General features: G+C 36.7%; 1 protein-coding gene across 1 annotated transcript in view; it reads right to left on the bottom strand.

Moving 5' to 3' along the window:
• Positions 1–27,450, bottom strand: part of AGMO (alkylglycerol monooxygenase) — a 200,800-nt gene that overhangs the window by 119,840 nt on the left and 53,510 nt on the right. Inside the window, 1 exon segment of the mRNA XM_061356457.1 lies at positions 1,634–1,737. Within this exon segment, the coding sequence (XP_061212441.1) occupies positions 1,634–1,737 (104 nt within the window).

The following is a 27,450-nucleotide window of genomic DNA, read 5'->3' as shown; positions in this document are numbered from 1 at the left end:
AAAAACAATGCACACAAAAGTCTTATGGATTCCTAGGTCCATTTCCCTTTGCTCACAGCAAATGAGTTTTTAATGTACCTATATTATTTGCCCAGTGATACCAGCATGGTCCTAAGGATGGTCTTTAGAACCTAAGACAGACAGACATCTTGACCTTCCTGAATACCGTACGTTCTCTGAGGTACCACCTCAAAATCAGGCAGTCAGACAAAGTGCTCATGCACACACCCATATGTACACACATGCTTTTTGTCTGTTTTGAATTATTGTTTTTGTTAAGCATTTGCACATATGGTCCCAATGGGTAAATGTGCAAAGGTTAAATCTTTAACATGGCATATTTACATAGGAAGCAGAATCGTGACAGAGATGCATCCCTTCCTCTATTGTTCATTGTGGTCATTTAAATCTGAGGCACTCCTGCTAAAATCAGATGATTCTTTTCTGAATAAACAAAACCTAAGAATTTACATAGAAGACTTTAAGAAACAAATCTAAGAAACAGCATCTGTTTCACAGTTTGTAGCAGCAATTTTTTATTTTAACCTAGCACTTTAACTCATTTAATGTTATGTGCTTAAACCAGTTACAGACAACAGATTAAGTCCATGCTCAGACATGGGAGCATAAATACAGACTAACTTTACTGAAGTTAATGAAAGTGCACTGGATTTGCATGCGTGATCACACACACTTAGCTTTGACTCACTTGCTCATAGGCTAGCTGTTGAGATTCCCAGAGGACTGTGGGTTTCCTCCACCACTAGTATTATACATCATTGGAGAAGAGCATTTATATATGTTATATACAAAAATACATTGAAAATTGCTTTGCTTGACCTCTGATTCTGAAAATTCAAAATTTTAAAATTATTAAAAAAAAGTAGAACAACAATCAAACAAGCTACAATCTGAGTTGAAAATATCTGAGTCAAATGAGAACATAAAAATGAAATGAGAAAAATCGGCATAACCTAATTATCCTGAGCCCAAAACTAAACACTGAATAGTACGTTATACTTATGAATGTATTTGGAAATGTAAGGTTTTAAATCTTTAAATGAGTGATCACCTTAATTTATATTACAGGTATACACAGCTCAACATTTAAAACAGATAGTATCCGAAGTAACACTAGGTAAGAGTAGTGGCATACTGCCCTTACTGGAGTACAGGCACATGACATGAACAGGCAGAGACAAATAAATACATCTGCATGTTCAAAGCAATCTCTAGCAATGATTTCTCTCCCTGCTCCTTTCAGTTACACAGATATATTCTAAAATAGTTATACTCTGATCTTTTGCTGTATTTATGCATGAATAACCGATTGAAAAAAATGGCCCAATTTTACTTAAAAAGTTATGAAAATATAAAGGCATAGCTATAATTAGCCTTCTTAAACTTAACCACTGCATCTTTTTTCAAGTTTGCTGTGAAAACATTAATGAACGTATTTTTAAAGCTTATGATTCTCACATTCCTCAGGTTCAACTTCCATGTTTCCAGGGTCAAATACCTTAAAAAAAAAAAAAAAAAAAAAGTTGTCCTTCGAAGGAAAACAAACATTATTGTTTCACTTTTACAACATCTTGTTGATATTAATTTGTTTGTCAAATCTTGTGCAACTTACCCAGGAGGTGTACCTTTGTAGTACAGATTGTCTCAAGGCTGTGATTAAGTTGTAATCTTCAGAACTGTGATGTACTAGGTGCAAGGCCCACAGTATATTAACCTCTGCAAAACACATAATTTCTAATGAGGTATGTACTATAGAACAAAGCAACATTTGTTTGCCAAGCCATTTTTTCATAAGCTAGAAGCAACTAATCCCCCAACTTACACTTTGCTATTTTATCTTATATAGCAGGTAATAAAACCCTAATAAAACCTAATGCTCAGAGGTGAGTTTGGGTAGGCTGTGTTAAATGTGGGTACGTTGACAGAAGTCAGTGTAGATTTCATGCTGAGGAAGGTAAAGCTGTGGCAAGAACTCATATCATTGCTGGAAGAGTAGAAGGATGCTTGAGATGGGAGTTAAACAGCCAGAAAACCTGAGCTCGGTCCTGATAACATGAGTTAGTAGGAGCTCTGTTCTGGGGTTCAGATGGACAAGGACATAGGATGCTTTCATGCCTGCATTTATTTACTAAAGTTATCTATTTCAATACCAGAAGGGGAGACAAAATGTTCCAAAAAATCTTACGCTTCAAATTTAAACAACTGATGTCTGCTGTTAGGCTTACAGTCTTCTGGAAGGCATAAATCTTCAAGCCCACTGACACCCAGACAACAGAGAGCAGTGGCTCTATTGTGTTACAGTTCAGAAAAAGTTGCTGGAATAAGGGCAAAACCAGTGTCAGCCATGTCCTCTGAAGGCACACCACCTCTAAGGTGCTGCAGTGAAGAATACTTCAAAATCCTGACTGTGCTTCTAGGTATTTTTTATTAAGAGCAGACTGGAGTGGTCTCTCTGCACTGTATATTGGTATCTGGACAGCTTTAAGTGGGAGATTAAGATAGAAATGTTTAGGTTTGTCAAATGTACAGCTACAAGAATGACCTTAATTACAGCAAAATGAAAAAGTGGGTGGTTAATGAAGCCCAAATAATGCCTATTTAGCATAAACCTAAATTTAAGGTCACGTGTTTCCAGGGATGAATCGTACACAAAGCCTCAGTTGATTACAGAAATTAAAATTTAACTGGCTGTCCGCCAGCTGCACACTCCATTTGCCACTGACTTGTTTCACTAGAGTAATTAGAAAAGTGCCTTTGGCAGATATTAGAATTGTATTCACAGAATGATCTTATAATGTGTATTTAAAGCCCTGAAATTATCTGGTGCCAAACTTACATCACATAGTTTAGGCCTGGTGATAAAAATGTATTTGCAAGTGTAAAGTAATGCCAAAAACTCCTCTTATATAAATTTCAAGGTGTCTTCATTATCTCAGGGGACTAGATAGTCTTGCAACAGGAGGTAAAAGTTTTGTATGCTAGAAATTGAGAATTTTAAATCCAATTAATTTTGGCAGTTGGGTAATTTACATGACATCATATTTGAATGTGTCGAAGTCCTTGAAAATCCTTACAATTGCTGAAATAAAATTGTAATTTCAACTGTCATAAAACACTTCATACTAAATCAAAGTATTCTTCCTTCTTTAAATGCATTTGTTCCTGAAGGAACAAGTATTCACTATATCAAGAACTAGTGATCTCTCTCAAAACCCCTCTGACCTCATCTTAATGCATCTCTGCCTAATAAGCTCAATAGGAGATGAATTATTCAGGTGAGCTTCAGTACTCAGTAATAATTTGTATGTGAAATGATTCCCAAGACCTCAACAGAAGCTAAATGAGTGACCAAAGCATCTGAAAAGGTGGAGGTTAAAGACCTGTCTCCTTAGTTGTTTTAAAAGCATTTACTTCCTATCACAAACTGTGTGTAACACAAGCCTTCACTCAATGAAGTACAGCTGTGCAAACAGGGTACAGTAACTGGATCTTGCTTCTTTCTCTCACTCATTTTTCAGCATTATGAAAAGTTCAAGGAAGGGAATATATGATGATTTTTACAGTCTACTTTCACTGTAGTTAAGGTCAAATGGTTTTCAAAATGAATTACTAAAAAGGCATTTTATTAGCATTCATTTTTCCATTAAACTGCCTCTTACACTAACAAGAATATCGAATCAGGTAACTGAATATTGGTAAAATGTTAATCTTTCAGACGTGCAAGTCATCTTCAAAGATCTATCATTCAAAAATACACACAGTAATACTAGGGACATAAACAAACAATTCTGCCACAAGTAATTTAATTGCTAAAGCTATTTCTGACTTCAGTTACAGATAAGTAAATTAAATCCTGCTCCTTAATGCTATTCTTGCTGACATTAATGTCATAGACTATGTTAAATACCTTGGCAAAACAGGCAGAGCTGATAATTAGAAATAGTTTTTGTCTTAAAAGTTTACCTGAAGAAACTGACCATCAATAACTTTTTATTTGAAGTGAAAGAATAACAGCATGAGTAAGTGTGAAACAGATCACCTCAAAACTCAGTCTGTAACCATTAGTATATTAAAAATGTTATAATCCTAACACCTAAAAGACATGTCACAAATGTAAGAAACTGAGCAAGCATTCTTCAAGGAATACAGCTGACTGCTCACCACCTACCCGCAACATGAACCAAAATCTATGCACCTATAGAAGAGCTGTGATTTCATTTTTTCATTCATAATGATGTTAACTTGAAGCAAAGAGAAAAGTTACTTGAATGAGAACATAATTATAAGAGACTCACATGCATTTTCTCATATATATTACTACATAATGACCAAAAAAGAGAGCAAAACCAAGATACGGTCAACTTCAACACAGATTTTTCTTCTTTTTTCTTTTTTTTTTTTTTTAATATATGTAGAAAACAGGAGACTTTGTTTTTGTTAATTTCTGTAGCTTTCAGTGATTTCCAGAGCTCACACATTTTGGTTAACAGAAGGAGAAAATATTTCTGCCAAGAAATCCTGTAGGCATTTCAAGAACTGAGGTCAATGAAAATAACCATTTTACACAATCCTCAAAAATCAGTGAAATGGTAAAAATTTGATGAGTGCTTAGAGAATAAAAAGATTACATACACCTTTTAATTAAAAGGGTATAATTTCTTTTCACACTGCTTTCTAAGACCTGGATCTAAAACGAAGTGGAAAAAAACACAAATTATTTAGAAATACATCCATTTGATGAATTTGATGAGTCATGTAAAGTTTTTATTCTTTTTCAGACAATGCTGACTAGTTAGAACAGGTGAAGGTTTCCCCTCAGCATATACTTAAATTTAAAAACTTTCAATTTCACTATGCTTGCCACCTCCTACAAGATTAAATGCCTTCAGTAATGAACTACAGTTTACCTAGTTAGAAATTGAATAGATAGCAAAATTACATTTACTGTGCCACAGATCACTACATTATGATTAACTCCACAAAGCCACGCATTTGGCAAGAAACCCCTCATCCATGGCATGGTCCCTGCCAATCCGAGCATGAAAACTGGTGTTTCCCAGAGCAGCTGTAACCAGCAGTGCTTCAGAGGCAGGTATGCTGTGCTGCATTTACATCCAAGCAATACAAAAGGGATCATCTCATGGATTTACTTCTCTCCAGTCAGAATTAGTAGAAACCTGAAAACAACTAATGAAAGAAAAATGGCCTGGAAGGCACATCTTCCAGTCATTTCTTTTCTTTGCATATCACACATATACACACACACCCCCCCAAAGATAAAAGAGAGAAAACACATAGTATTTACCCAATTTCTCCACTAAACTATTAGCTTTTCTTACTCACAATTGCTAGTGTCCTAGTGTTCTGTTGATGCTTCCAAAATTTTTTAATAAATCTCTTCTCATGCAGGGCTTTTTCAGAGTCTTATTCCCTGCTGGATTCTACACTTGCACCAGATGAACAACCACAGAGGCAGAGCACCATTTAAGTTTTGTTAGTGGAAAGGACAATTAATGCCTTACATGAAAACAGAAATCTACCTACACAGGTTACCTGTCGTCTCCACAACAGAAGTATATATGATCTGTACATGACTCTCCTGTTTACTCTGTTGTGGTGCAGTCCCTCTTCTGTTACTCTTAGGATTCAACTTTGCTTTATGTTTTTTGTTTTAGTGTTGTTCAATAAGAGCTGCAAAATAGGTTATTTGCCAAAAGCCTCCGTTTCCTTGTTATTAGAAATATAATTCTTATAGGAACAAATTCTTTCCCCAGTTACGTTAACGTAAGCATAAAGCTGTGGGGGTTTAATTAGAACAGGATTAGATCCAAGGAATTTGTCTGGAAGACTGTGTTATATACCACACACAAAGAAGCATGTATACAGGGAAATGTACACTTTTGTTTTGCTTTTTTTTTTTATTTTTTTTAGTAAGACACATTTTTCTTACAGTTTGGCCTTGGCTACTACAGTGAGTGCTGGCAGTTTGTAGTCTCAGGATAACCACATACATAAATCAAAAGACTAGCTGTAAGAAGATCTGAGTTCAAGTCATTAGCCTTGGTTCACTGTAGAGCTTCAGGCAATTTTCTTAACCTCTTTCTTCTGCACGTTTTTATTGAGAAGCACCTATCTGTGCTTGTACCTGACACAGACCAGTTCTCAGCATTTAGGAGTTGCACTACAGTTTAGAATAACAGGACAAATAGACTGCATTAGCCTTTGTTCCCAGTGTTTGTGTGTCAGAAAGAGAAGTGGAACAACTCAGAAGTACCTCTTCAGTCTCAGCACTATCTGGTCTCCTTTGGTCATTTTGCAATGAAAGATATTGTGGTACCCACATAATTCCAGGGTAGGCAATCATACAGCATGTCACATAGCCAGTGTCAGGCAGAAAATAGTGCTACCATGAGGCACTCCCTAACTTACTTCATTGCAAGCCTACAGCTTAATTAGGAAACTTCATTAGGCATTCAGCATCTGATATTTCTGGAATGTGAGATGTGCTTTTTCTGTGCTTTGTTCAGTATTATCTCTGTTTTTTCAACCCTCTTCTTAAGTTACAATATGCAGTCAGCAAACTGTTTTGTGAGTGGGCTAACTATAATAAATACATGGTATATGCTTCTATGGCTTACAAGCCAAAAATCAGAGCAACCTTCTAAAAAACCTACGTTCAGAATGTGTTCATAAACCAAAACCTCCTGCTTGATCTGCTGCCATACCAGTTGAAAACACAAAACTGCTCCCACACGAAAAATCCACAATAAGATCTGCAAAACTTAAGATGCAGAATTGTCTAGGAAAACGTGGGAAGAATCAAGACAAGCCAAAGTATTACATATGCTACCCAGAACAAACAATGGGTCAGATCATATCCCCTCTTAGCAAGAATCCAGGGGACTGTGAATTATACTCAGAAAACACTTCCGAATCTGTAAAATATTTAAGATACCACATGATTAGGGAAGCAGAGCTTGGCCAGGTAAAAATAAAATGGTCCTCTCTACCCATACATGACATATGTTATTTCCTGGCATCCTCATAAGCATCAACAGAAACGCTAGAAAAAGCAACAGTGTTCCCAAAGAGTCAGTCTCTTCTAGCAGGAGTAGTTCCTTCAGAAGCTAATCTGCATGAATGAAACTTCATGCACCATAGTTGTACCAATGTAAATAAAAGTCTCAAGTCAAGTACATTGGGACAGTCCTAACATGCCCTGTCAGGTTTTCATACAGTTGCTGGGAACTGAACTCTTTCCACAGATGCCATGAAAAACCCACAAAGGAATAAAGGTAAGAATTCAGAAATTAATTTACAGTGACTGAATCTCTGATTTTTGTCATAGTTTTTAATAGAAACTGAATGTGCATTCCTTTGTGGAGAAAGATATCAAGAAGGTAAATGATCCAAAGCAATTTTAGCATGAAAATGTTGGATTTGGACATTTCCACAAAGATAAACAGGAAAAATTCAAAGGATGAACACACAAAAAGAATAAAGTTTTAGTGACATGTACATATGTAACCTCTGAAAATAGTGAAATACTTGGCAAGTCTTTCAGTACACAAATTCTGTCTGGCCAACCTGTTTCTCACACCTTTCTGAGCCAAATTGCTCAATTTCTGTAGTTGCTAGGAGCAGCTCTGCAGCTGGTTAAAGTTTTGCTTGCCTGATCTCTGGATGATCCCTGCAGTAGATCCGAGACTCTGGATCATGAGGAACCATGACGGTGGGAACTGTCACACTGTCACTTGTTTCTTTTGTGGGTGCATAAGGCATGATTTGGGTACATGTTTTCCAGTTGTTCTGGTTTTCATAACAGATTCTTTAGCTATTAAAGTCTGAAAACAACTCTGATTTGTATAAAAAAAATAAAATTGGTGCCACATCAGTTTTAAGGATAACTAAACCATAGCATAAAATCCTGTTGGTGAACCCAGTCCCAACCCTGGCAAGCATTTCCCAACAACACTGGACTCAAGTGTTGCAAGTTCCTCATTGAGGGTTCCTACTAGGTATAGGAAGGTTTGTCCACCTTATATTCTCACTGCCTCTTGGCTGAGTGACACAGTATGTGTTAACTTCTGCAGCTCATTGCTGCAGTTTTTTGGGGTTTTTTCAGCACTTAGCTCTTTCTTCACCTTTTTTACTACAAAGAAGAGCATACGGCTCATTAACTTCACAACTATAAATCAACCTATTGGTGAAATTAGATTTATATATTAAAATAAAAACCTGCAACAAATTTCTGTGCAAAGAAGATCCTCAGCAGCTGGTGCAAAGACTTCCATAGATCTGTGCCACTTTATACAAGCTTCAGACCTAACTCAAGCTTCTCCAAATATGGCACATTACAGCACTGGCAATCTTTAGTTCTGAGCATTTGCCAACCTATATAATATAACTTGGTGTTACTGAATACTGACATCAAAGTGTAGTATAAGAGTGTAAAACCCATTAACTGTGATCAAATAAGCACTCTGCTCCTTTGCTTAACAATAAAAAGAACTGGGCCTAAATGAAATAAATTTGTTTAAAAAGAAAAAAATAAAAAAATACTTCAGAACTTATTTTTTTTTTTATTTTGATTCTTTGCCCTTTTTTGATTTTTTTCTTTCCTACCCCAAAAGGATCTCAGCCACTGAAATGTCAGCCTATGCAACTTGAGAACATATTCATCTTGGACTATCTTAGAAGGAAACTGCTGGAATGAAATGGAAAAAAAAAAAGAGAAGATAATTCTTCTTTTGTTTGGGGTTGTTTTTTTTTTTTTTTGGTGGGGGAATAAGGGTGCGAGTTCTTTTCTCCTGCATTCTGGGCTGTCTCTACAAAAGATTGATGTCTGGTGTCACCATTAGGAAGTGCAAACTGTTCAGCTTCATTGCAATCTATGTCCTCATCCTCTTGCTCTGCAGGATACCACATACTTTGGCAGGCAATATTCAGATGGGAAGCACTTTAATGGCAAGAATGGATGCTAGTGAAACCTTTTCCCACATTGTTCAAAACTCTGAATGTATATACATTAAAGCAACATAAAGCTGCAGAATATTAGGAAGAAAACAATAACTGATACTACTCAGCCACATTAAACTTACTTTTTTTACCTCTCAATACTTTCAAAGAATGATAGGGAAATACACACACACAAATAAAAATGGGAAGAAAAAAACGAACTGGAATGAATTAAAGTCCTCCAACTCAAAGGCATAAGCATACATTTTTAAAGCAAATATCCATAGCCTCTTAATGTAACTTTTACCTTGTAGGTCAGATTTCTGCATACATTTATTTGGTTCTTCATTTTTCCATGCCAAACACAGCTAGAATTAACACTGATAAGTCAATGGAGTTATTCTGGTGTAAAAGAGAAACTAGCTCTATCTAGTTTTCTCTTGCAGAGCATTTTAGATGATTTACTAAACCAAGTTCCTGAAAGATAGATGTGTGGAAATCCACACTAGACTTGAAAAGGAATCTATTGAAATTTACTGCGATATCAGGAAAACCTGGGGAACATCAAGATACCCCACCCCCTTAAATAAAATTTTTAAATATTCCAGAAAAAAAGCTCAACATTTACATCCAACTTTCATCCCACTCCTTCCGAGATTTACAAACCGTAGAAAAAGACAGACACACTTCAGGCGACACACATCAGTTTTGCTCTATCGACCTGATACAAACTTTACTGTATTCAGCTGAAAAATATCCATTAACTTTAACAGATTTTGAAACAAGTTCATTATATATTATACAATATGAAGCTAAGGACAGTTAACCCTTTGAAATAAAGTTCAGGTATTTAGTGAGATGGCTCACCCATATTTATTTATACATTTGTTTTACAAGTGTCAATTTATTTCTTCAGGAAATAAAAAGAAAAAAATGCAGTAACAGATCTTAGAATAGGAAGAGTTCAAAAGAACTTTAAGACAATGTAGTTCCAACCCCCCTACCATGAGCAAGAACATCTCACACTAAACCATGTCACCCAAGGCTCTGTCCAACCTGGACTTCAACACTGCCAGGGATGGAGCATTTACCACTTCCTGGACAACCTGTTCTAGTGTCTCACCACTCTCACAGTAAAGAACTTCTTTGTTATATCTAATCTGAAGTTCCCCTGGTTAAGTTTGAACCCATTAGTCTGTGCCCTATCACTACAGTCCCTGGGGAACAGTCCTTCTCCAGCACCCCTGTAGGCCCCCTTCAGATATTGGGTACCATGTGCTTATTTAACAGTGATAGATCCATTCTGTTTGGTAGTCATACTGCTTATTTACAGTACATGTGATGCACACAAAAAGAAAACTGCACTTCTACAGATCACATTTGGACAGACATTCTCAGTACTTATACTCCCATTCCTCAAAGCACATAGCTTATCATAGGTCCTCCAAGTCTACCAAGTAATCTGTATGCTATAGCACATCTGTATGTGCTATAGCATCTGGAGCCAAACAATAGATTGTCTCTGGATGCTATTAAACATAGTGAGACTGTAATAGGCTTTTCTGAGTATCATTCTAACAGGAAGGACATGGAAGCCATGTAGACAGATAGATTACCTAAAGAGACCAGTATACAGGTGACTGCCAAAACATGCAGCCTCAATTAAAAAGTGAAAAAGGGGCTTATAAGCTTGCCTCCATACCCATGAAGCTGTGATCCATCTGGTAAGAGCCCACTCTAAGTTTGTCAGCTAGGACTATCTGGAGGATTCCTCTAGCACCAGATGCTATCTTCAAGGTTTTCTCTCCCACCACTCCCTGCCCTGTCCCTTTAGCAGGGAACAAAGACATGCACCTAAATTAGGTCTACACAAATAGGTCTTTACATTGGAACCATCCATGGGGATACAGAAATGGCAGTACAATCAGCACATTTAGCAGAAAGGCATGAAACAGCCTTTAAGAAAGCCTTTTATTGAGTGTTTGTTGCTACTGACGCTTTCTCATGAATTCTGGTCATCAGTCAGAGGAGTTACTTTATCCTCCATTTCCTCTTTCCCCAAAATATTAATAAATAATTACTCGTTGAAGACTAGTGAAGCCACATGCTGTAGAGTTTCAGGTACAGAGTTCATTCCAATGTTTACCATAACCTTTGGTACTGATGTTTGCAGGGGCTACTACTCCAATGCTTCCAGCAAACACTGAAACAGATTACAGGTCTGAGAGTGCCAGATAAGGGCTGGTAACAGAAGCAGCAAACAGGTGAAGCCAGAGGTGTAGGGGAACAGGACCAACAGGCTCCTGTGATGCTAATTCAGACCTATTTGTCAGATAACAGCTATAGCACTTAACCTGTAAAGGCACTCCTCCTACATACTCTGGTTTTTGCAGCCACATGTCTTCTACATGATGTTTTGGTTTTGGTTTTACTTTAAAGACCTACAGCTAGTGGCTGCATAATTAGTAGCAGAACTAACAGAAAGGAAAAGATTTCAGAGACAGAAAATACCAAGTATGGAAAAGAATGATTTTTAACTGATTAATTATGACATTTTGATAAATCCCACTGTAAATGAATTAATTTTTATCTTTCATCTGTTTGCTCTAAGCTATAAAATAAGCCAAGATTGAAAACTCATTGGAAGATGCATCTGTTGTACTTTCCAAACACACAAAAATGCGCATTAAAGCTATGAAGTGCAAGATAACAGATTGAAGACTTAACCACTAAAATTGTATATAGGAAACAGATCTGCCTAAGGAAAATAAGTTCCTCTATTTTATTAAGTGTCATTATCTGGCAAAGGTAGGGTACTTCATTTTAAATATATAAATAAAAATCTTTTTCTGCTTTGATACTTCTGGTTAAAATCCATTGCTAGACAAAAGAACTGACCCCAAATGAAAGCATTCTCTTGGCCTCTTAGGCAGATTGTGCCAAACATAACTCTAGTCTACAAAAAAAAAAATCCTGTTACTCCACAGCCAATCTCCTCCCACAGTTAGCAGGGGAAGAGAGGGAACCAGAGAATCTTTCTCTTTATCTACAAAGTGTTGATTTTTTAATGGAAAACATACTCATAAGTACAAAGGTTTACAGTGTGTTAAGACATATCAAACAGTAAGCATTTATGTATAATTTCATAATGTATTTTATATGCACACCAGTACCCATTATCTCTATACCCAGCAAGGGAGCTCTCAAAGCTTGTAAGTTAGATGACTACCCCATATTCTGCCTCCGTACAATTCTAAACATCCATTGGACTGACTATGTGTCTAATGTCACTGTCCTCGAACAGGCAGGGGTCACCAGCATTGAGGCCACATTGCTGAAACTGCAGCTGCGCTGGGCAGGGCACGTCTCTAGAATGAAGGATCACCGCCTCCCCAAGATCGTGTTTTACGGTGAACTTGCCACTGGTAGCCGCAAGAGAGGTGCCCCAAAGAAGAGATACAAGGACTCCCTGAAACAATACCTTAGCCTTGGCCATATTGACTACCATCAGTTGTCCACCTTGGCCTCCAATCGGGAGACTTGGAGGCACACCATACATAATGCCGCTGACTTCTTTGGGAGCTCACGAAGAACTAGTCTCGAGGAGAAAAGACAACGCAGGAAGAATCGTGTCCCACCTGTTCCACCCAAGGAGACCTTCTGCTGTGCTTTTTGTAGCCGGATTTGCCTATCCCACATTGGCCTTCTTAGTCATCAGCGCGCTTGTAGCAAGCGTGGGTAAATGCCCTTCCCAAATCTTCGTTCGCGAAGTCAAGCCATGATGATGATGATGACCCCATATTCATACCAGTGTTAACATTCATTCTTTAGTAGAAGGCCCCAGCAATAGATGAAGTCTTTTTAAGCTGTTCAGTCAAGAGACACTCAGTGGCAGCTGAACAGTGGCCAGAGGGAGGCACAGCACAACTGTGCCAGTCCAGTCTAACAACCCCAGGGGAGCTGCTGTGAGTTTGATGGCTTGGCTTCGCGAGTGAAGATCTGAGATGGGCTTTACCCACGCTTACTACAAACACGGTGACCAAGGGCATGTGAGATATGCAAATCTGGTTGGAAAAAGGATGCTCAGGCAATCAGGAAGTGTCTGACCAGGACTGTCATCTCCTGAGATATCTCGAGTGACCCATGCGCTGGTCCACCTATGATCATGCAAGGTTGGATCTGCAGCTTCCCATGCACATTGTCACCTGCCGTTTTGACCCTCACCCGTCCACACAGACAAGTGAGAGTGAGCCCTTCCAGCCTGCACAGTCGAGTTTTTAGGTGAGGCACAGTGTGCGCAGAACTGGCCCCACCCTTTAAACCTGAGGTTTAACTGGCACGGCCTAGTGAGCTTGGGTGGTGACAGCAAAGTCCTCAGGTCGTAGGTTTTGTAAGTGTGTCCTTGTCTTAGATGGAAGGCCTTACAAGGCTAGACGAGCTCCATCAGCCTGGGTTTGAAGATCGTTTTTTCACTTACCCAGTGGGGGGGGGGGGGGCGAGCCCCGACGGGGGCTCTTGCTTCTGGCATCCAGTGCCTGGCATGTGCCAGGTACGACCCGCTCCAGGGACAGCAGCAGGTGCGGAGTTTGACTGGGGCAGCACACCTGTCAAAGCGTAACGCAGGTGTCCAAAGACGAGCTCAGGGAGGACGGAAACCGCCCACGGAGCAGAAGGGAAAAAGCTCGCTTGATCTTGTTTTTCAGTACAAATACAGACAGTGAAAGCAGGGCCTCATGATCCTTCTGGCTTTTTGGGTTTTAAGCAGGAGGTGTCAGAAAAGTTACCACACGGATAACTGGCTTCTGACAGCCAAGTGTTCATAGCGACGTCACTTTTTGATCCTTTGATGTCAGTTCTTCCTATCATTGTGAAGCAGAATTCACCAAGCGTTGGATTGTTCACCCACTAATAGGGAACGTGAGTTGAGATTAGACCACTGTGAGACAGGTTAGTTTTACGCTACTGATGCTGTAAGTTTACACTGGGGAATTAAGACTCAGATAATCAAAGTAGTATAATTTACAGCACCTAGTGCCAGCATCAAAAAATCTAGGACAGTGGCTATAGCACAGGAACTTACTTTATTTCACCTCCAGTGAGGGAAAGAAGGGGATAAAGCAAAGAAGGGTGGGAGGGGAGGGGGTTAAAAAAAAAAAAAAAGAAAAAGAATTGTATGAACAACATGAGTTTAATTTAGATTTACTTGCTTGAAACACATCAGGATGGTAAACTCACATGTATTTATAAAGAACCTGAAGGATATGAAGGTTGACATTATTTTGCAGAAACAGATCAAACCATTGTTTAAGTGATTATTTAAATACTTTTAATCCTATTCAAATAAGATTCCCAAATATTTTACCACTGGCATAGAGGAGCAGCATGTCTGATGAAGTAAATGGGAATTGAATGACATGGGCAGAACAGTAAATTAGAATGAAAAAGTTACTCCACAGGGCTGCTGCTTACTTCACTCAGCTACTAGCAAAAATAAATGCAGTTTAAGAGTACTAAATACTGTTCTTATCCCCCCCCCCCAAAATTACAAGAAAGATAGTATTGTCTCAATAGAAAATGGAGAAAAGAGTAATAAACATCTTAGCAGGATGTCAGTACAGATTATAAACAGTACAGGTGTCAGCTGTTAAATCTGAAAGCAAAATAAATATCTATATTTTGTAATTAGTAAAGGCAATCATGTCACCACATAGATGTTCACCTAATTCTATCACACCACTCTTCTCCAAAACAAGACTGCAAACAATAGATCAGGAGCATTTTTATCTCTGCATTGGCTGAGCATTCAGAACCTACCAGTGCCAATCTCTTCCAAGACTCTGCAAACCTCCTGCACCATAAGAGTGCATAAGGTATGAATAATCCAAGTTATAAGGAAAGATTTATAAAGGTGTACAAGAGACAGATACATTTGTTTCTGGAATAGGATAGGACTGGTGAAGTAGGGCTCAGTGGAAAAGCAGGTGGTTGAGATTATAATCAACCAATCAAACAAACTCTAGCAATCTGGACCAGATGGCCTTTTTTCTGTTACTAATATTACTTATGTTCCTATTCAGCTGTAAGAAGTTACAAATAGTTTACCTGTTCAGATTTTTCGGACTCAAATTACATAAGATCAATGCTCTCACTTCGCCATCACATTAAAAGTTATCATGACACTGCCTGTAGTTGTATTTAATAATTTACAATGCTGCCTACCCAGAGGAGAAGCTGGTAGGTGTAACAGAAGTTTTGCCTTTTACAGCTCAAATTGTGTAGGAAACCATATAAAAAAAGGAAAGTAAAAAGAAAAAATACCTTCAACCAAAACCCCAAGACAAAACAAAACAAAAACCCAACAGAACAAAAAATCAAAATAACCTTAATGTAGAGGATCAAGTGCTACTAGATACAAACAAAATCTAAAGTTAAAACCTATTTCCTGCATTAAAAGATGAAATTTTGAAGCAAAACTAATGGCCATAACTAAGCAGTAGTCACACAGACTGCATGACACATTAATCTACAACTGCAGCAACCATATCTAAATCTCTCCTTCATCTAACATGGGTCACAGTTCAGAGACTACAAATTTAAATTCTGGAGGATATTTCACAGGTGCAAGAAAAATTTAACATCTCTACACTCCCAATTTGCATTAATTTTGAAATTATACAAGCAATTTTCATATACAAGATAAAGTTTATTTTAAAATTCAAGCTAGTATGAGAATAGCTTTCACATGACAGCAGATCTAATTTACTGTTAGCAAAGCAAACTTATTACCATTTGTGAGGTATACTCTGATGCTGCTGATTCAGTGAAAAAGTTAACTTTACAGGAGTGATCAGCTTTACAATATTACAACTGGACATAAGAGCAATCCACTCAACACCTATCTTTACTTTCCAAAACAGCTCTCTCCATTGTTTTGATATTATATATTATATAATATAATATTTAAGAAAAAGTCAACTGTGTCTATCATACACCTTATAAATACTTAAATTATTCTGCATTTATGTTCATTTACATTTTAAATGTCATCTTGGTCGATTACAGTCTTTTGATTCAGCTCTTCAAGCACTTCAGGTGCGGGAGCATGAGGCCATGAGAACTGCTAAATTCCAGTTCACATCTATAGGGAGCCTTAAGGAACGCTACAAAAATATGTAAACTATATATTCTTCATATATGTTTATTAAAGCAGGCACAGAACATGGTACTTCCTTCAGCTACTATATTCATAGTTACGTATTTTTGCTTCATCTCCTTGTAATTATTCCAGAGCAATGGTGGAGGAAGAGTTTGAAACTAAAAATATACTACGGCTCCTGTGATGGATCATATTTCAGGAATAGCTTTAACAACATAATGCACACATTCTCTTGATCCTGTTTCTGCAGACATGCAAGCATTTCCATTAACATGTGGTACGGTTTTTTTATCTGGTTTGTTTGCCATTTACTGTGACAGTGTCACGGCACTGTTTTTTGTAAACATACTGGGCTGAGTTGGCAATGGAATGGCAGGTGGAGTGGGCACAGCCAAAGCTGCTAGAAAGAAGGAGGCTTTCCAAGGAGAACAGAAAAATCCTCACATGGGGATTATTAAAATCAAAACGTCACTATAAACTTATTAGGGTTGCACTCCTCCCTAGAATGACACAGTGGGTAGGCAATACATGGGTTTTCTCATCTTCTTCCAGCTTGATGCATTGCAGATTTTGGGGGTATGTGAATTCTGAAAGGTTTCTGTTCTAGTTTATGTATCCACTGAGTGTTGAGGCAGAGCTTTAGAGACTGGAAGCCCTCACCTATATTCCAGCACTCTTGAATTTCAAAGAAAGATCAGCAGTTGTACCTCCAAGGACCTTGTTAATTTGGGACCTGCTACATATGGAGATTTGATTATTTCTGTGTTCAAGTGTTTTTTTCAATCAGAATCATAGAGATTTAAAAATGCTTCTTTTATTTTGCACCATGTACAGCCTTGATAGACTTTGTGTAACTGAACAACTGAAACAACTTAGTATTTATCCACGTATTACATTAGTTAATGCCAGCCTCATTACTTCAACACAATAAAACAAGCACTAATGAAAGAAATTGAGCTGAAAGAGCTTATTATGCAGTAAAATACACTGATAGATAGCTTTGGAGAGTTTCTCTTGGAGGCCACAGAAATAATCTCCATGTGATCATCTGACTAAATATCATGTTAGTTACGCTGTATATACAGATTGTCATTTACGCAGATTTGATTCCGCCTTTGCATATTTTAAGGAAGATATTTATTCTGGACTACTTATGGAACAGAGAAGCGCAGAATGCTCATACATAAACAGCCTGAAAATTGGAAGGACACTTAAAAATTTAAAAGAATCAAGGGCAAAATCAATATACTCTGTGCCAGCCACCACAGTCTTTGCTATGAGTTCTCTAGCATATTTTCAAGTGTATCAATATTCTACTTGACACTTAGATCAACAAATGAACATGAACACAATGGAAAGTACATAGCAAGCACATTTCTCAGAGAATACTTGAAATCATTAAATAAATATCATGGTCACAACTTTCTATTCACATTTAATTGAACTCCCTTCCAGTAGAGAAATCAAGGGAATGGATCAAATCAGACTCAGACCTCATAGTTTCATGAACCTAACAGGGGACAGAGATCTGTTTAAAGAAAATCTATGAGTGGATTTGCTGTGAGCATTGGCATTTTTTAACTGTAAAACTTTTGGACAGCATCTTTTTACCAGAATTGCTTAGAAGCTTTAATTTTAATGCTGTTGAATAACAAAAAGAAATTATTCTATGTTTATTATTAAAAAAATCAGAAAGGTGATCTGATTTCTTTCTTATATTATTTCCACATTTTACCTTACACAAATTGTTTTAAGATAGCTGAAGTATTCTTATCATAACCTGCTATATTGATCTAGAGTAGACAAAATGGTGTATAAATTGATTTCAGGAAAAATGTCACACTTACAAGGAGCTTTTCAGACAGGCCTTAATCCTGAGAGATGCTGAGGCCTCATCAGTGTATAGTCTGTGTTAGTCTTCTCTAGAGCTGCAGCGCTAGACTAGAGCAACAAGAGATAATAAAACCTGTGACACAATGGGGATCTCTAGAGACCATAAATACACTTTCTTAAACTCTAGAAAAATTTCACACCATTGGTATCCGATGGATGTTAGGAGCTTCTATACAAATTGCCAATCTCATGACCCAAGGACTATGCAGTTTATGACCTCATGCACCATGTAATCTACAGATGGCGTGGTTTTCTTGCAGTTTAAAGAGTGAACCACAAATGACAAACATTTCCATTAAATATTCACCAACCATAAAGATCCAGAAAATTGTCCCCAGCCACTTTCAGAAATGTACTGCATTAATTTTTTATTTCCAGATAGAAAAAAAAATTGCTGAAGGTACAGTATTTAAAAAAATTGTTTTCTTCATAACTTCTTGTTATATATCAAAATGTGGAGGAAGTCTTCACAAGAAAAAATAACCTACTGCCTACTGTCTGGTTGTACTAGAAAAGATCAATGAGATGATTGCTGAGAAATACAGATTCTCTCTTCCGAAATTTTTGGTGTTTCTTTTTCCCCTCCAATCATTTATCCTGAATCTACATAAGTCAATTCTTTTAGTGTGCCTTATGTTTTGATCTCTGGGTTTCAACCAGATCTTTAAAATGGCCAATCTACAGCTCTATGGCCTATGAGAGCAACTCACCAGCTCCAACTCATACATTGCTGCGACTTTCCCAGATACAGCTTTGCCTTACCTCAACACCACCCTCTTGGGAAACTGGTTTAGAATTAGGACAGTTGCAATGACTCCAAATGATGCTTATGGCAGTCAGAGTATGGTCAAAAAGTACTACTCACAGACATCCTGTACTGAGTAGTAAAGCCCTTGGCAAAGAACAAGAACATTCCTCTGCCACTCAACTATTCACTCTATTCACTTCGCATATGAAGATGGATTTGATGCTTCTTCAGCCCAGAAGATCAGTACAAAATCACATAAAATATGGAAGAGAGGCAGGCTACAGACAACACACAAGGAGATTATGTGTGATTTTGAGATCTTAACAAGACAGCTCCTTTCAAGATAGAGTTATACAAATGTAAAATCAAGAAAGCTCAGCACCATGCACATAAGATTTTCGCTCCATAAACATGCCATATTCTGTATACTTCTGTATAAGTATGTTGCTATGTATTATCTAATGATATCCCCTCTGCAGTACAGTCATCCATTGGTATACAGGTAGAGGTATACAGATCCTATTCATAGCCTGTTTCACTAGGCCAGCTTTCAGCATAACTGACTTTAAATCTTGAAATGTGCATGTAGGGATTTGCCTGTGGCCACTATTTTGGATTAATGAATGAGCCCCAGAACACACTGCACATCTGATGAGATCTCCAGCTGCAACCCAGAATTACGATTTATCATAGAAGAGATCTGCTGGATTCTATTAGGAAATGGTTTTAGAAGTAGGGGAGTGAAGGTGTCATAGGTCACAGCCAAGGGACGGCTGAGAAAGCCTGTTGCAATTAAGGCAGCCGTATGCAACTGTGAGGAAAATTTTCAGCTCAAAATACAACATTTGTGCAACCAACTCTACCATAGCAGTTGTTAGGACTATGACCAAAAAACAAGGAAAATGATACTATATTCTTTCATAAAAACAACTTCCAACAAACAAGCAGAATTTTATAGGGCTTTACTGAGTGAAATGTTGAGGTCATAAGGAAAGAGTTGTGAGGGGCAAGGAGAAGGGATAGGTCAAATCCTTTATAAATAAGCATCAGCTATGTATTTGCTATGTGTGGCCTCAGTACTGCTGAGGCAGCCATGAAGTAAAGAGGCTAGGAGATGTAACTTAAGAACAAATAAATCATTAATACTAATATTCCAAAGAGACTTAACATTTATTAAGAACTTAATAAAGTATGCACTTTATTTACTTACTAAGTCCAAAATATTTGAATTTCTTTATAGCTGCAGGAAAGCAAAAAATGATTTGCCTGAGCAGTTAATGAGGAGAATTGGTGCAATGTTAGGGACAAAGAACAGTTTTTTATGAAAAGTACTGTTAAATTTAAAAATAGATCATGATAAATTTAAATGCGCCAATATTTTTAAAAATAATTACTATTATAAATAGGCATATTTTTTCAGTAGGAACTTGAGTTAAAACTAGGAAGTACAACAGGATCAACTGTCAATATTACTCATAACTGATTAATAACATACATATATTAACAACCTATATGGGGATCCAGCTCACCAACCAGAAAAAAGTACAAAATGATGCTTCCCACTCATATATGCAAACAAACTTCATCGGTTAGCTTTATGAAATTCACTGCTTTTAAGGAGAGGTCTCATATTCATGGTACGGGAGCACAGCAGCTGTGTCCTGAATTGATGGATTGCATTGCACTCACTGATGGTGGGATTCACCAGGCACCTGTGCTCTGAAGTTCATCTGCACAGCCATACTGCACATCAAGGCAGCATCCCCCATACATACGATATTCTCTGGAAAGCACAAAGGGTAGAAGACTACCATAGTGGGTTCAGAAGGATATTTTAATTAGGCTGGTGACAAAGACCACAGCACACATAGCATTTTAATATAAACCAAATTCACTTTGCAGGTCTTCCTCACATACAGCAAGAGTAGATCCAATATTTAAATAATTTACTCTCCTCTTGCTTGAATTTACCCCTCTGTTAAGTAACTTTCAGCCCTGTTCTTCAATGAGGCTTACCATGTTTAGAGGCGTCACTTTGCTACCCCTATGCTGGTGATCCAACAGCTGCTTTTATTACCATTTTGAGTCTAATTTTGAGTCTCTGCACCTTACTGAACCCATCTTTGATTTTAGACATCAAACTGACGTCCAGATTCTACTGATGCATTTAAAGATGCGTGGAGAAAGAAATGAGACCTTATTTTCTGCTTTCAACTTTTGACTTGCTTTCTGCTTTCCCAGAGACCATAAAACAATAAATTAAACCCTACACAGGTGCAATCTTACTCCTATTGACTTCGAGCCTCTTTTTGCACTTTTGAAGAAACTAGCTGATAGCATTGGTTTTATTCTCACTGCTAATTTTGATTTTTAACTTCAGAAAAAACTATTTAAAACATAGATTTTTCTGTGTAAAAAAGTTCCTAGACTGGAATGCACATGTGTAAAAAACAGGTTTAGAGGTGTTTAGTATTAAGCTTCACTGCTTGCTAGGATTAGAAATTGAAGGGGTTTCCTTTTTTTTTTTTGGTTTTTTTTTTTTTTGTTTAAGGATAGGAAAAATCGGAAGGAAACATATTGTTCTAAAACTAACAAACATCAAAATACTTTTATTTAAAAAAAAAAAATTCCGAGCACAATTTTCCACAAGCCAATGGCATAGGTTACAATTATAGAAAAAAAGAAAAAGTAAGCAATAAAAATTTATCTTCCATTTAAAATTCTGCCTGCATACAAGAAATCTGATTCTTTATTAAACACAGAAATAACTGTTGTAAGTCCATAAGGTAAGCATAATCTCACTTTTGGATTTCTTATTATTCTGACATATTAAAAAAGAAAAATGAAAAAACATACCTATCTTAACTTTTTCTTATAATCCAAACCTCAAAACAACTCATAACCTCAGAGTTGTATTGACTTCATGACATTTAATATTTACTAAAGATTTGTAGAAGAAAATTTTCTGTTAAATGTTAAAACCTACTTTTAAACATTTCCAGCATCTTCCTCATCACAGAAATTGCCCCAAAATACTGAAATGCCCTCAGCATGACATTGTCATTTTGTATCCTGAAATCAAACTTAAAATCAAGATTAACCAAAAAAGGAAATGCTGCTGTTCCTAAAATTATCCATTATTTAATAATAGTAAGGAAAGGTGAATATATATTTCCAAATAAAATCCAGTGGCAGATTTTGGGGTGTGGTTTTAAGGGTGTTTCTGTAATTTTATTATAAGCCAAAACTGTTAGTCCTGCAGAAATGATGACCAAGTTTGGTTTATTTTTGGTTTGTGGATTTTTTTTTTCCCATGCATGGGGCTCTTGACTGGGATTTAAAGTTTCCAAAGTTTTCCCCAAAGGGATTATTCCTAAGTGAGACAAAACTTTCCTTTCAAAATTTTAAGCATCTTTAAATGATAAATATTAATTAAAATTCAGATGTAGTGACTTAGAATTACCATACCAATATAAACTTGTCATTGTAACAATAAATAAAAGACTAAAAAAACCAACCAAAATTAAATTTAAAAAAATAGTTAATAAGACACAGGTCAAATTCTTCAATGCTTTATTTTTATCCACCATTGCAAGGTAGTCCTTTAGACCTTTTAACCAATCTTTGGGGAACATCCCTTATGAAATCAGAAACATAGATTTGGGAAGGCACATACACACTACACTAAATCAATTACATTAAAAATCAACAATAGATTTGGGGTTCTGACAATATTTCCTTTTAATTCAAAATGTTTAGAATGCACTTGAGTCAAACTTGCGAAGATATTTTTTCATTTAAATCACAAAATTTAGAAATTTAGCGCTTAAAAATACTTCTATTTAGACTGAAGATTTTTCTTTAGAATCATAGAATGCTTTGGGTTGCAAAGGACCCTAAGGGCATCTAATTTCAACCCCCTGCCATGAGCAGGAGTACCTCCCACTACACCAGGTTGCTCAAGGCCTTGTCCAACCCTGCCTTAGTATTCGTCAGGACTAAGGGGTAAGGCTTAAGTAAAACTACAATTGTTGTGTCAGCTGTAGTAAAATTATGCAATTTAGTAATAGTGCAGTATTAGAACCTACTAATACTAAAATCTGTGTTGCAGCATAGGCGCTGCTGTTACACCAGCAGCTATGTCGCAGACATACTGGTCCAAGCTCATCCCAGTTTACTGGCTCCACACCTGAATTCAAACTCTAAAGGTTAATGGAAAACTTACTCAACTCTTTAATTTGACTAAAAAAAAACAAATAAACAAAACCTTTGCAGAAAGTAATTGTTTAGACTTCAGTTACACATATTTAATGTCAACCACACTAATGTAAACTAATTTAGATTCCCTGAAATCAGCCAAGTTATATGAGTTAAATAAAAAATTAAAAATAAAAGCAATCTAACAGTGCCAGATTCCAAATAATGGTCTAAACATTTTGAATGAGAAAGTACAATAACTAATAAAATACGAACACTATTTGTACTTCACATGTACTAGACATACATGTTAGGAACTGCTTCTATAACTCTTACAATGCTTATAATACTTCCTTATTGGACTGTGATCCCTGTGCATCCTTCAGATTCAAAGCATCAAAGTGCTAAAAATGCAAAATTTATTAGTCCAGTTGTGGAATTCTGTCCACAAGCTAAAGCTAATGATGCATTTGATGAAAGGTCAAAAGCTACAATGTGTGTAGAGCCTAATCTCACCAGTTTCTGGGAGAACGCTGTTTCCTGCTATGTCAAGCATAACATGAAAATGGAGTACAGAAGATGAAAGGTTTCATTAAGTTTAAGGTAAGCATTTTGTATGTTGTATTTGCTTTTATATTATAAGGTACTATATTTGACAATAAATGATTTATATTCAAATATCATGTGTCATCTGTATCACATTATCTATGTATGTATATTTAAACAGACAATTACTGACATATCAGTAATATTACATCATCAGATCTAAGTTTGTAAAATAGAAAAAATCTCTAAGTATTAGTTTTTAGGTTTAGTTGTTAACATTTTATGGTAAGGCAACTAATTCCTGCCATTAGGAAAGGGCAGTCAAATATATAGAAAGTACTAAGTCTGTTAGGATTTAGATTCCTTTGGGGTTTTTACTTCCTGGTTACTGGGACATACAGCAAAAAAAAGCATAGTGAAATGCTGAAGCTGGTGTTTCAACCCACACATCACATTCTCATACTGAGCTGGGAAGCCAGATCCTCTGTAGGATTTAGAAGTTTCACTCCTTTTCTGCAGCACAATGGGCAGGTAAGCATAGCCAAATTATCAATGGTTTTCAACCTCTTTGTCAGCACAAACCAGTTTCAGATTTCTAAAAGACAACAGCCTGACTGGAAGTAGTGAGGAGGAAAACTGGTGAAAAGGGAAATGCTTTCATTTCAGTCTTGCTTATAGTTACACCAGATTTGTTTAGTGTCATATTCACTACCTGGAAATCAAATTACTTGAAATTTGGGCCTCTCATAGGCACCTGCTTTGCAGTCAATCATTTGAGGCATCCATGGTGCAATGACTTTCATTTTGGTCAAGTTTATTGCAGCCAATATTGTCCTTGTTAAATTATTTAACTGTCTCTGTGCAGTTAAACTGAAAAAAACAAGCAAACAAACAAGCCTCAACCCAACACCAAAACTACATCATAAAGAACAAAAATCACTGTAAGACATGCGAATACCTGAGCTATTGAAAGGAAGTGACAGCTAGGTTAGTGTAATAGACTGCATTTCTTTAGCAGGTTTATAATGAGCTCAACTTATTTTGAAGATAGTGTTCCTCACCAAAGGGAGTTGTTTGCTGTAAACATCTTTCTCCTGAATACCTGACATATTCAACTTCAGATGATGAACAAATGCCAGTATGCATTTGATATATATTAATCTTATGTCCACCCATACTTTACAGTGTTCTCTTACAATGGGAGCAGATGGGGAGAATAGTTCTATCATTCTTCATACTGACCTGATCACTTTGGGAGGAGGAAGATTTAAGTTCTCAGGAGAGCATACTCCTGTTTGGGAGCTATTCCATGAATGGTTCTTTCATTGCAGACATCTGAAAGAAGTGTGCCTAACACATGTTATGCATCTAGCTGCAGTAGTCAAGAATCTTTCAGTTTTTTATCAAATAACTCATGTAAATTTATCAGCAGCTAATAGAAAGATTAGTCTGTAGCTGTGGACATCTTATCTGTATATTTTAGTTATCTGTAATAATTTATTCATCTTCAACACTAGTGAGATCATAAAGTTTTACCTCCGTATCCCTCAGTGTTCACTATGGCTTGATATTGATCCATCCCTTTGTTTCCTTTTCTTGATTATCTTTCTTGCTTATAATCAATGTTGTTATATTTCTGTAATCAAATCGTTCAGTCAATACTTCCACAGATCCTATTATTAGGAAAACTGGGTCTTTGCAGGTTTATTGAATCATAACTTCTTGACAAACTTTAGGGGATCATAGTTCTTTAGCAAGTTTTTTGCTTGATTTCTGTCAGCCTGCAGATCTTCAATTTATTTACTTATAGAAGATGGAGTACACCTCTGGCAAAACTCAAATCTCTACTTGGCAGTATCAGCCTTGACAACAGAATCATAATCTTATAACTGAGTGGTTATGATCTCATGGAATTTTTGTGTAATTTTTCCATCCATAACTTTGACCACAGAAATGGAAATTGGATCCACTTGAACTTTTTTTTACACACTGTAAGACTCTTGAACCAGGCTCAGCTCATCCTGTAATGGATGTCTATAAGCTCCGTTAGAGTTCAGCTATTAAAGTAAGTTAAAGAAGATAAAATATTGTTGTTCAGCTTTACATTTTCTATAATATTCTTGCATAGCTCATGGGAATGTGAGCTCACATTTAGACACCTGTAATGAGCTACATTTTGTCAATCTGTTCAAAATCTATAATCAGGATTTCAAGCACATTATGTTTGCAAAGGTTTTCATAAATATAATAATTCCTAGTTGTCCAACTAGAAATGATGAAAGGAGAAAATAATCTACAAAGAACACTTACTGAATCCTGTTCTTATATCAGGGATAGGCTAAACTGGTTATTTTTTATGCTGCTGATATTAAAACACTTTGAAAAGTATAATCATTTTAGGTGAATTATATTGTTTTAACTTGGTCTTATTTTACTCCCTCCAAGTATCACTACAGAAATTCTCAGTTGCATTTAATGGAAGATATAGTCAAAATCCCCAATCCACTACCCTTTTTCAACTAACCTTCACTATGCTTCACTAAATATGAGCTATGAACTGAAAAAACCACCATGTCCCAGCTGCAATGCACAGATGATTGTTTAGAAGAAGAAAAAAAGACTGGATATATATGCAAGACAATGTGGAGTACAGTCAGTCCTGATTACAAGCCAGCTGTGTGAGCCTGAGTTCTCATTAGCAGGGTTTTAACTTCCTGGGTTTAGGCTGAAAGTTATCACGCATTTTCTTCTTCTTTTCCTTTAAGAAAAAAAATGTGGGTTCACGTAAAGAAAAAAAAAAGTCCTTATCAGAGTCAACTTTACTCCTCATCAAATGCAAACTTCTTAACTTGCTCAACCATAATTCTTGTTATGGTTGAGTTTGCAAGTTACATGTTCCAGATGTGAGGCAATAGGAAAATTGCAATGCGGGGGTTGGCGTTGGGATCTGTGTGTGTGTGTGTGTGTGTGTGTGCAGCATTCTTTTCCCACTAGGAACTTTTCCCACATTTATAATATTGAAATTGTGAATAACAAAAGAAAAAAAAAGTGCCTAAACACAAGGGCCAACATTTTCAAATTACAAACAAGAATAAAGTATGTCTTCTTATGATTCACCCATTAATTTTGGAAACCGGTAACTACAGGTCACACCAACTATTTCAGAACTCAGAGGGAAAAGCTGGCTGATGACTCCTTTTATTAGAAATATTTTGCAAATGCAGCCAGCAGAAACTTAGGATGCAATGGAGTTCAAAGTTTGTGTGGGTGTATGTGGTAGTGAAGTAAAGAGCAGCAATCCAGGCTGCTTTAACTTGCCAGATACAATTTCCTTTCTCAACATTGTTTCTATGGGCTTGCTTAAAAATTGGAAAAATTTACTTTTTATTTGCCAAATTGGCTATAGCTGGCATCAATCAAGCTGTATTACCAAAATTTTAAGTTTCATGTATGAGAAAAATAGTGACACTGTCTCAGTATTTTCTTTCTTATCCTGAAATAGATACATGCAAATCACCGGAACTGTACATGTTATATGTACGCACGTAACATGAATGTATATATAATGTCTGGATACATACACAAATTACATATATGTAACCCAAGGTCAAGCCCAAGATTTTCTGACAAGATCAGTCTCTGAATCCACACATTGGCAAATGAATACATCCTGTTCCTGTAAAGTACTGTGCTCCTGGGGCTTCTCTAGAAAGTACTTGGTGTGGCTGGAAACACCCTGGAAATAGGGCTGGGCATGCACTGTCCTCCCGAAAGTCACAGATAATCCATTGGATACAGAATGAAGCCTGAATGTCTGTCTGTTGTTTGTTTTGTTTTTTTTTTTGTTTTTTTTTTTTTGTCTTGGTTTTTTTTTTTCCTTAATCTCCTACTGCAGCCTTTCCCCTAATCAGGCAACATAGGAACAGTTTAT

This window comes from Neopsephotus bourkii, unplaced genomic scaffold (assembly GCF_033783945.1).
Source record: "Neopsephotus bourkii isolate Nb327-2 ecotype Australia unplaced genomic scaffold, CSIRO-AGI_Nbou_v1 NB_855, whole genome shotgun sequence".
In the NCBI taxonomy this organism is placed as follows: Eukaryota; Metazoa; Chordata; class Aves; order Psittaciformes; family Psittacidae; genus Neopsephotus; species Neopsephotus bourkii.
Note: the sequence above shows the minus strand (reverse complement) of the source record. Positions and strands in the feature narration are given on the sequence as shown.